We start from the raw sequence: 11,516 nt of genomic DNA on the forward strand, positions 1-11,516 counted from the left end.
GGCATAGAGTATCTTCGTACCTGCCACACGATGTACACATGCAAAAATGGTCATTGGCATAGTAAGCTCTCAGTTAATGACTGTGGAAGTGCTCATTGAACACTAAGCTGAGAAGCAGGCTCTGTCCCAGTAGGGACGTAACGCCAGAAAGAAGAAGAAGAAGAGCAAAAATTTTAAGGAAAATGATTTTTTTCTATTATTTTCTGAGAAAATTTTGCGGTTTCTAAAAATGTTTCCGTATCATCTTAAAGCAATTTAGCGAACACTAAATAATTGGCAACCATATATGTAGTAAAACGGTATAAAATCTGGGATGGCGAATAACTGGTACATGGCGAATACTGGAACACCTTCCCTAACACATTTTTTCTTGAAAGCGTAACTTTTATGTAATATTAAAACAAAATCTGTATGGTTTGTCACTATAAGTGTCGGCATTATGCTTTTTTCTTATACAATTTCAATATACATATATTTTTCCAGTTGACAACCGTTCTTCGCGCGCGATACACGTCTTTTCGCAAGCTCGTGCACACCTAGTGAAGTTATTATTCTCTCTTACGTTTTTCTGCTGTGAATCTTTTGCATTCAATGCAAAATGCATTCACACAGAAAAAATACGCTCGTCGTGGACTTCAGTGTCCTGCCGAAAAGGCCCGCAATCGAGCAGGTGGAAGAATTCCTCCAAAAATTCGTCAAGCTCGACATGGCGGACGTGAGGAATATACAATTGCATACCCTCAAAAGTTGCGTTTTCATCGAGATGAACGATGCCGGTGTAGCCCCGCGGCTACAAAAACAACACCATCTCCAACACTGCTTCATTCGCGAGGGATTGAAGTACTATATTCCTATCTACGTAGATGGGCCTACTACTACAGTAAGGATCCATGACCTCCCGCCGCAGATGTCGAATACCGTCATTTGGGATCATATGGAGCAGTACGGCAAAATTATCTCCATCCACAATGAGGTATGGAAAAATTACTTCAAGGGGGTGCCGAACGGAGTCAGAGTAGTACGAATGAGGATGGAGAAAAAAGTGCCGCCGTACATCGTGATCAACAATGAGCGCACATTCGTCTCTTACCCAAACACAAATCCGACTCATAAAACGCAACAACAACAACAACCAGCAAACGCTCCTACAGACCGTACGACGATCGACGAACACCAGCACGTTATAGCAGATGGACCCCCGGCTGCAAGCGAATCCGATGAACAGAACGACAACAACGATGACGACGGTAGTAGCGCAAATGAAACCGATTTCGAGCAAGAATCTGCAGGCAAAACTAAAAGGCGGTTGTCAACGGAAACGTCTAGCAGCACGAAAGAAGATAACCAACCAAAGCGAACGTGCAACCAGGGTGACCAGGAATGTGAGAGAACAGTGGAAGAAGAATTTATCGAATCTGAATGGAAAGTTTATAATACCAGGTCTAAGAAAAAATAATGTAAATTTAGCTTTCGACATGAATGCACCAAGCGGTGTAAAATGTCGTAAATAAAACAAAACAAACAAACAAACAAACATATATTTTTCTCTTTTTGACATTATTAAAAATTATCTTTTGAATTGTTCGACATAGTGAATGTTGACGTATTTTCTAAAACTTCTACCATATCGAGACAAAATGCACTTTAATACTCATATGTAATTTTCAAACAAACTATGTATGGTTCGTCACTACAAGTGTCGGCATTATTCCTGTTTCATATAAGTTAAAATATATACATGCAATTTTCAGTTTTCGTCATTAATAAAAACGTCTTTTGAATTGTTCGACATTATAGATGTTGACGTATTTTTTCCAAAAACTTCTCGAGACAAAAATACAAAACTAGCTTTAAATACAAGTCCTATATTTCCCCCTTGTCCATGGTCGGTGATGCGACCAGAGGTGACTCCCAGATCTTCTCCTCCCTTGCTAATAAACACCCTTCCCGTGGTGATTGTGGAGATGCAGAGGTATTCTCGGTCTCTTGAAGCAACAATCATTACACCCTAACATTCCTTCCCCATCCCAACTGACTGTAAGGACTTGGCCGGCGCCGTTATTGATCAATAATATTAGATCTGCTAAAATTGCACTTCGAGAGTAAGCGGAAACTCCCATCCCTTATTCATTTGGATCGTAGTGCAATTCTTACCAGTTCCGATCAATCACGGAGTAGCAACCATTGACATGTACAGTCAGTCTATGCTATGCTAAGTAACAAACATAAATTTGTCAAGAAAATTCTTCGTGTGCTTTTTCATTACTATTGTAGCAATATATGAAAAATATTTTTTTTACGATTTTCTTCGCTCGTCTTGTATAAAAGTTTAATTCTCTTGTGTTCTCTTTCCCAGTTTTTTTTTTGTGTTTTGTCCACTTTGTGTTGGATTGAGGATCCTGGCCATCCGGCAGTCGAATACCGGCAAGAAATCGCTACCAACGCCATGAAACGAAAATCAAGATGCCACGTTATACCTCCCGGATGAGCTGCAGAGAACTCTGATTCCAATCCCTACCATGTCCTTCCTTCAAAAATTGTGACCACTAACCTCGAGCTGCCACGAGTACCCTGGCTCCATCCCATATTAATGTTGAAAAAGCCAATTAATTGTATGTAATAAAAATACAAAAAATGAATTTCGGCTCCGTAAAGCGTTAAACGCATTTGAGCCTCAAATAAACGAACTAGATAAAAAATAAAAATAAATTTTGAACAAAAATGTAAGTATTTTACCAGATTTTGGTGGATTTTGGTGAAAGTGCGCAGAGTTAAGTGCCTTCACGGTATACGACAATTAGACGCTGTTTCTAGCTATGGGCGGACAAAACCTTTGAACTTATTTGCTTTATTGCATCATTTAGGATAGTAAGAAAAATTGTCCTGGATAGCGATAGTTGTGTCAGAATATACTACAATAATCAGAAATCACTTTCACTATCAAAAGCAATGAAAATAACCCCTGTGGATGCTAAATTCACGTTCGAACAATTTTCGCATTTTTTATGGGCCATACTGTAATGTTAGCCGTGAAATACGGAGGCGCATCATCAGTGGAAGTCGGGCCTACTATGACCTCCAGAAGAAGCTGCGATCAAAAAAGATTCACGCCCACACCACAGAAGACTTGAACATTACCAAAATGTTCACGTTGTATGAAGATTGGATTAGAAACGAGCAGCAAACCGCACCCGAAGTGAACAGTATAAGTTTCGCAACTTACAAAAGAGTTTTTCACAAGCACTATGTCCTTAAATTCAAGAAACCGAAAAAGGACACTTGTAAGGTATGTGACAGCATCAAAGTTCAAATCGAAGCACTTTCGACTACAAACGGCGATTCGGAAGAAGTTGATGATCGAAAAAAGATTAAGGAAGAACATTTGTCGCAAGTCGATTTGTTGATTAAAAGTCGATCCAATGATGCTGATCAAGCAAACGATTGTGATACAGTCGTTATTTCGTTTGATTTGCAAAAAAAACACTTCCGCTGCCGAAGGTCACTACTGGCGAAGCGTACTACCGTGATGCGCCCTAATTTCGCGCAGCTCCAAACTTCGCTCACCATCGTGATGAAATTTTTATTTATATGGAATAAGCAGCAATATTATCGTAATTTAGGTACTAATAGGAACACTCAACAGTTCTTAACACTATTTCATAAAAACTACAGTTGCACAAAGAAATCGGTATGAAAAAAAAAACAAATATGAAAACAACACACTTTGTTTGAACGCCATATTTGTGTCTACGTTAGCAACAGCACGAACGCCGTCGCGCGCGGAATATTAAGTTTTGTGTCGTAAAGAGATTTGTTTCAATCCTGGAAAACACTTAAGCTACATCTAGCAGGTAGGTCAAAGCTCTATTACTTAAATATTGAATGAAAAACGAGGTATTTGCTGATAATTTTGATCTTAATATTGTGCACGAAATTTGGAGCTTGAATATTTGACAAAGCCTAATTTCGATCGTTGTTTTTGTTTGCGTTTTAGAATGCCTCCTAAAAAGCATATGCAGCATAAAGTTTCTGCGGCGCTGCAAATGATCCATTATGGATTACCGGTTAGTACATTGAGAATAGAAATAATAAACCATAGAAGAATAATGTCGCTGGTGTTCCCTTTGTTCTCGCTCAGAAACATGTTGGGTACATAAGTGTCAAACTGCATACAATTTCGCGTTGACATTTATAGCCCCGCCTATCTCCTCCAGCAAAAGATGTTCCTACTGCGACGCCAGCGACATTCTTCTTCTATGGTTTATTACTTCTATTACATTGAGGGACAAGCTTAAGTGCAATCATCCTCAATCAAGACTTGGAGCCCCCACAGTGCTGACCGCAAGTATCGAGAACTATGCTGTCAATTGGGTGCTGGATATGGCGAGAGCTGGTTTTCCTGTAGGGTAACTCGGTGTAATGCGCCCCAACGGGGCAATACGCCCCTCTTCATTTTCACGGGATTGAGGCTTCTTTTACACGTAAATATGATCACATATCTTGAATATTCGCGAAAAAATGATGTTCTGCATATATGTTCTTTGAGAAGTATGAACAATCAATAGAAATTCTATATATATCGAAAATCAGGTTTTTGGCGTAAAATTATGCGTCCGATAAGCAAGCCTCACCGTAAATGAAGCCCATCCTTTACTATTGTACTTATTACAAAAACTTTTACCGGAAGAAGACCGCTAAATGACCCCTTTAAGGTGTGCAAGTGGTAGAATTCTCTTTACAAACATTTCTACAACGCCGTGAACCTTTTTTCTATGGGAGGGGCATATTGCCCGGGTTGTTTTGAAACGTAAACATTGGGGCCGTTTACAAAAAAAACATCTTAAACGCTTTTTTGAAGCAACCTGGAAAGAGAAAGTTGCGTGCAGAGCATGACCAACTAAATAAGGAACACCTTGACATAAAAAAGTTTAGAAGTGATGCATTTGCTTCTGCGATAGAGCAGTATTTCCTTAAGGGGGGCGTATTACACCTTTTTACCTTATGTACACGGTCATTGAGAGCTTGCGTGGCATATTATGTTAAAAAGTGTAAAGTAAGCAATAATTTCAAGAATGGCGTTCCCGGCAGAAAATGGATTCAACTTTTTCTAAAACGTCATCCAAACATTGTCCTCCGTATCCCTAGCGTTCTCCCAAAATATCGAGCCGTTGTTACAATAGAAGTAATAAACCATAGAAGAAGAATGTCGCTGGCGTCGCAGTAGGAACATCTTTTGCTGGAGGAGATAGGCGGGGCTATAAATGTCAACGCGAAATTGTATGCAGTTTGACACTTATGTACCCAACATGTTTCTGAGCGAGAACAAAGGGAACACCAGCGACATTATTCTTCTATGGTTTATTATTTCTATTGTTGTTACGGAAGGGCAAATCAGATCATGGTTTTCGGAAATATTAGATTTTGTTGAGTCAGAGGGACATCAACAGATATTGCAAGATCCAACCAGAATTTTTAATATGGACGAAACCGCGATTTGCACTGTTCCAACTAAGGAAGTTGTCTTGGCGGGAGTCGGAAGCCGGTATGTACATGCAAGAGTTGGAATTTCAGAAAAAGAAGCATACACAGCCTTATTTGGAGCAAATGCTTCAGGGCTGTTGGTACCGACTCTGATTATATTTCCGTACAAACAACGAATTCCTGGTGACATATTCAAGCAATTACCGGAGAGATGGGCTGCTGGTAAGACCGAATCAGGATGGATGAACCGCGACACATTTTTCTGCTATCTACGACAGTGGTCCTCAGTCAAACTGCTTGGACGGGCCACTTCAATGGTTTCAAAACATGACACGGGCCGCAAGTTATGTGAGGATCAGGGACAGTCTTCGCCGTCAAATGAAAAAAGTCGGCGACGAAGCTGAAGAAAGAATCGTCTTAGTCATTCAAGCGTTGGATGACTATTTGCTGCAGTGATCCGTTACATAGGCTTGACGAACAAATAAGCTTCCTTCGCTATGGTAGAATTTTCGTTCAACAAAAATATCATTTTTATTGTCGACAGATTATAAGCTTTAAAAAAAAAATAAAGCACAAACAAAACCAGCATACGGAATCGAACGAGCGATCTCTCTATCGTCAAGTCCACGCGCGTAACAACAGGGCTAATGTAGAACAATGAGGAAAACGGGTTCATTGGCAATTCTGTGATGGAAATCGTTGTTTGGTCGTAGCAAGCGAATATACAACAAACGCCTCCTTTCTAAAGAAAAGGGATCAGAAAGAACTAACTTCGTGATTAGCGCATTTGCTCAACAGAACACGCGGCGTTCCCGCCAGAGGAGAGAAACAACCGCGGTTCTTCTCCCTTTTTACTTCAATCTCATGGGAGATAACATTGCGGTGTTTCATTGAACGTGGTTGTTCAATTCCTGGACCATTCGACGTGTAGAATTTCGGGCAAATGCGCTGTTTTTCATAAATAGAAAGATGAGATTTACGGAATTTCTTGAAACGTTGATGACATGAAATATCTTAATTCACATAAATTTCAATGATTCCTTCAACTTTGTAAATCTTTAAATATTTTCAGCCAAGTCAAAATTCAAAACCTATTTATTGCCTTTATGAGAAATTTCCTAATTGTACGGTCTTCTTTAGGAGACTAATAAAATTTTTGGAAATGGGGAGCAATTTTTTGGACACGAAATAACTGTAAGGTTTGAGGAACCTTGGGATGTTAGACAAAATTCAAGCTATTCTTGAGCAAATAAACACAGGGTATACCTCATTATTTCCTGTACGTCAACCAATTGTTGGCAATGTAGCGTTGTGGACTTTATCCGTTTGACCTTAATTCAGTAGACTATAGTTCATTGACATCTGGAAACATTGTTGCCACAGATCCGTCTCCTCCGTTGCCGGAATTGCCTTCATCAGCCAAGACTGATAGCCTTCAAGAATCTGCTATTGATCAGTTAGAATCCTACTTGTCACCGCAGCAATTGAAATGTTTCAAGCAAAATCTAACAACACGAAATTGGACTGGACCGATAGAAGATACGAGTTTGTTTGCAGTGTGGAAGCGAATGAGAAACAATACGAATGCATTGGAAAATCCAGAATCTATTGTTGAGACAGTAACAACAGCGCAGCTGTCAGAAGACGAGGAACCTCAGTTTTTGGGTTTTCCGGATTCTCAAGCGACTGACGCTGATGTTAAAGGTGAAATTACAAATACATAATTTATTACAATCATAAAATCATTTTGCTCTTTCTTATTTAGATCAAAATTGTCGCAATAAGCTGAAGAACACCCAAACTACTACGGATGTTTTAACCGAAGCATTTCCAAAACCACGTGCAGCACAGATTTCCAAACCTTCTTCTTTTTCGGCATTACGTCCCCACTGGGACAGAGCCTGAATCTCAGCTTAGTGTTCTTATGAGCACTTCCACAGTTATTAACTGAGAGCTTACTATGCCAATGACCATTTTTGCATGTGTATATCGTGTGGCAGGTACGAAGATACTCTATGCCCTGGGAAGTCGAGAAAATTTCCAACCCGAAAAGATCCTCGACCAGTGGGATTCGAACCCACGACCCTCAGCTTGGTCTTGCTGAATAGCTGCGCGTTTACCGCTAAGGCTATATGGGCCCCACCAGATTTCCAAACCTAAGAAGAACAAAATTCGTCCTCCTGCCGTAGCCACCGGAAAGGCTTATAAGGAGTTCATTGAAAAAGTTGAGAAGCAAAAACAAGAAGAGGAGTTAACTAAAAAAAAAAGAAGATCGAAAAGCAACTGAAGAAAGCTGAAAAGAAAAAAATGTCCTCAAGAAAAAGTTTGACCAACTTCTTCAGCATCGAACTGATTAATTGATAGAAAAATGAGTCAGTGTTCAGTATACTTGTGTTCAGAATTAAATAAAACTGTTTCTTGAATGCTATATTTCATTCTTCATTTAATAAAAATGACAACCTATTTATACTTACAATCATATACATTCAATTAAAACGTTTTTCTCGTGAGCGAAATTTGGAACCATTTTGAGCGAAATTAGGAACTACTTGATTTTTGTGAGCGAAATTAGGCACTTCTAGTTTCATTTATTTGTTTGCTAGGAGTTATACAATTGGCTTGCAAATTTCGCAAGTTATATTTTTTTAATTAATTACTTTACTTAGACTGTGTAATCCAATAGTAAATTTCAATCATTGACTTCGCAAATTATTTTGAGAAGGAAAAATATCTTGATGAAAATTAAGTGCGCGAAATTAGGGCGCATCACGGTATAAACGCCAATTATGCGTTGTTCAACCTTGGAATACATGATATTATATTAAATCAAGTTTGACTGTACGAGCATTGAATGATTTTTTTTTTCCTAAAAATTGTTCAGTCTGAGCGAAACAAATCTCTGAACGGTATTCATTGGTTCAGTCAGAGTGGATCAAGTGCATATACTCAAAATCAGAAATCGTTCTCTATTAGGTTTGAATTATGCTTTTTCCATACTAATTACATCACATTGCTTTGTTCAAAAGTAATAAAAAAATGTGTGAAAATATTGATCAAAAATATCGAGAGCTGTCCTGGCCACGTCCTTGCGAAAGCTGGGGAATGGGAAAGGATGATTGATTGAACACCTACTAGAAAGATGCAGAGAACTCTACGACCTCTCATAGGTGTTACGGGATGTTGTGGAAAGTTGATGGAAAGGGTAGTGCCATAGGATACGTTCGGTAGACGCTCTGGCCGACAAATGGTCAGTTTTTGCGCATTGTTATTATGCGCTGCTGATCAGAACAAACTCACCAAATTCCTTTTTCGAAAATTCGCTCCTCTAAAAATGAACAATAGCGTGAGCCGTAACTTAGCACTGCCCATCAAAATGCACGCACTGCAGTTCTTAACCCATCCCGAATCGAGCATCCACGAACCACATTTAATTTTTGAATCAACACGCACGGGAGATTAAAAAAACAAGTCACACGAAACAAATTCAATTGATGGTGCCATTACAAAGCACTCTCGAGCAAAACGCAAGCAAATCGAATAAAATTTAAAAAAAATAAGACTTCACAAGACATCTTCATATATAATCTCCGATGAAAAAACTCATCTATCACTTTGAAAAACAGAAAATTTGCACGTGGCGTAGCACCGCGGAATCTTATTTTCACCAGCGGAATTACTAAAAAAAGAACACGGACGAGGTAAACGTGACACAAAATTCAAAACGCAGCCGCCCGCACGCATGGCTTGCTGCGATTTCCCCCCATGTGAGACACGAGATACAGATGCGTACAAAAGACATCTCATGAGGCTCGTCACATGCGCTTACTAGGAGTGCTATTGTGCAATTATGTTTGCCTTACCTGTCATGTTACGCATGTACCCTACGGAAACATACGGCTTTGGTCTTTGCCTATGCTTCGTCGGTGGCTAGCACACATTTTTCAATTCAAATGCTAGAGTCTCAACCGCGTCAGTCTTTTCCAAGGCGGTTCCAGCTCCTCCTAAGGAGATACATTATGCTCATTTTTTGGAGAAAACCAGGAAGGGTAGGTGAGGAAGGGCTGGCCTTTTTGTTAGTATTAAACTTCAAACTCAGTTTTCTCAAAATATGAAAAAAGTCACTTGGTCCACTCTGACTTAACACCGACCAATTGTACCATGTACAAAACGCTCGTAAGGCCGGTAGTCCTCTACGGGCATGAAACGTGGACGATGCTCGAGGAGGACTTGCGAGCACTTGGAGTCTTAAAACGTCGGGTGCTCTGGACGATCTTTGGCGGTGTGCAGGAAAACGGTGTGTGACGGCGAACGATGAAAGATGAGCTCGCCAAACTCTACGGCGAACCCAGTATCGTGAAGGTAGCTAAAGCTGGAAGGCTACGATGGGCAGGGCATGTTGCAAAATGCCGGACAGCAACCCTGCAAATATGGTGTTCGCTTCGGATCCGGTTGGTACAAGAAGGCGTGGAGCGCAGCGAGCTAGGTGGGCGGATCAAGTGCGTATCGATTTGGCGAGCGTGGGGCAGAACCGAGGATAGAGACATGCGGCCACGAACCGAGTATTGTGGCGTGCAATTGTTGATTTAGTGTTATCGGTTTAGATGTTAACAAAATAAATGAATGAATGACAGCCGTAAAAAAAAATAAGTGAGGAATTTTAGTGTCGCAAAAACATAGAATTTGTCGTTTTTTATTACTATGTATTACTGTTTCAAAATAATTTTCCTGAGTGTAGCCGAAATACTTTAAGAATTACAGCTCTTTTCCAGGTGTTTTCAGGTATGAGACACCCTGTTGTTTCAATGGATCCCATACAATTTGTATGACATAAAATTTACTGAAAAACTTCATTCAAATCGGTCCATACATAACTCATTTTTTAGATCTAACCTTCTAAAGTTGATCATTCTGTAAGTAAAATCAAATAAGTTGCAAATGTATTGTCCAATACTGTAATACTGTTGATCGTTACTGAAAAGCCAATGGAGCTTACGAAGAGGTGCTTTAAATTATCGATTTTATATGGGTACTGTCTCACGAACATTTCAAATGTGTTTTGTTCATTGTGATTCTATTACATGAAGACATATCCTTATCTATAAACCTGATGATCGAGAGATTGGGAACCCCTGTTTTTGGACAAATTGACTCGACAAATTTGTCCAGGGTCATGATACCAATAATATTCCATTTACTCGCTGCAAGTGAACTATATGTATACCTACATATACCTGGAGCACCATCAGACTGATTACAGACAGAAACACATCGTCATCTGCCCCATTCTGTTTCTTTTGCCATCCCAAGGAGAAATCTAGCTTCGCAGTTAAGGAACAATGACTCATTTGTAATAGATCACCACAAATGATTGCGTTGTGTATTTTACATATTGCCCTTCCGCGAAATCTCAATCCATTTCCCACGGAAATTAAGTCCCTACTCTACCTGTCTGGGGAGGGGACACAAATTTTCACTTTTCTTGCGCCCCCCTGGAAGAAGAAGGAAACTCACCCGAAAAGTGATCCGAAAAATCCCTTCGAAGAATTCAGTTTCTTCTCCGCTTCGGCAATCAGCTGCAGAGCTTTCTGCTCATTATCGGCCATCGTTGCACAGGGCGTCGATTACAATTTTCCGCAGCAAATTACAAACTTTTTGCCTGGTTTTTCCACAATAAAATAAAACTACACTTTTGCTGCAAACTGCTTCGTTCTGCTGATGGTGAAAATCTTTTATTATTGATTTTTCTCTCACGCAGTTTTCTTTTGTGCTGTCGCTGTCACTGATAATCACTGACGGAAGCGCCAGCTGGTGGAATCATCGGATACGGATTGAAATGTTTCAATCATTGATCGCTGACACTGAGGCAAAATTGCATCTGGGAGTTTTTGTTGGATTGCGAAATTAATAAATAAATATAATTTTTAAACATTAGGTCCTCTGATAGGTATTAGGGTTCGTTCACATATTTCATAACGCCAAAAATGGTCATTTTTGACACCCACCCACCCCGTCGTAACGCTTTTTGTATGAACATT

General features: G+C 39.8%; 1 protein-coding gene and 1 long non-coding RNA gene across 2 annotated transcripts in view; one reads left to right on the forward strand and one right to left on the reverse strand.

Annotated features, from left to right (window-relative positions):
• Positions 1–11,244, reverse strand: part of LOC5575372 (alpha-soluble NSF attachment protein) — a 30,105-nt gene extending 18,861 nt beyond the window's left edge. Inside the window, exon 1 of the mRNA XM_001661853.2 lies at positions 10,993–11,244. Within this exon, the coding sequence (XP_001661903.1) occupies positions 10,993–11,084 (92 nt within the window). The 5' untranslated portion in view covers positions 11,085–11,244. The remainder of the gene's footprint in view (positions 1–10,992) is intronic.
• LOC110679697 lies at positions 7,093–7,344 on the forward strand. The gene is made up of 2 exons (XR_002502712.1): positions 7,093–7,185; positions 7,247–7,344. It is a non-coding gene; the product is annotated as an uncharacterized LOC110679697 (long non-coding RNA).
• Positions 11,245–11,516: the final 272 nt, after the last annotated feature.

Source organism: Aedes aegypti, chromosome 3 (assembly GCF_002204515.2).
Source record: "Aedes aegypti strain LVP_AGWG chromosome 3, AaegL5.0 Primary Assembly, whole genome shotgun sequence".
Lineage (NCBI taxonomy): Eukaryota > Metazoa > Arthropoda > Insecta > Diptera > Culicidae > Aedes > Aedes aegypti.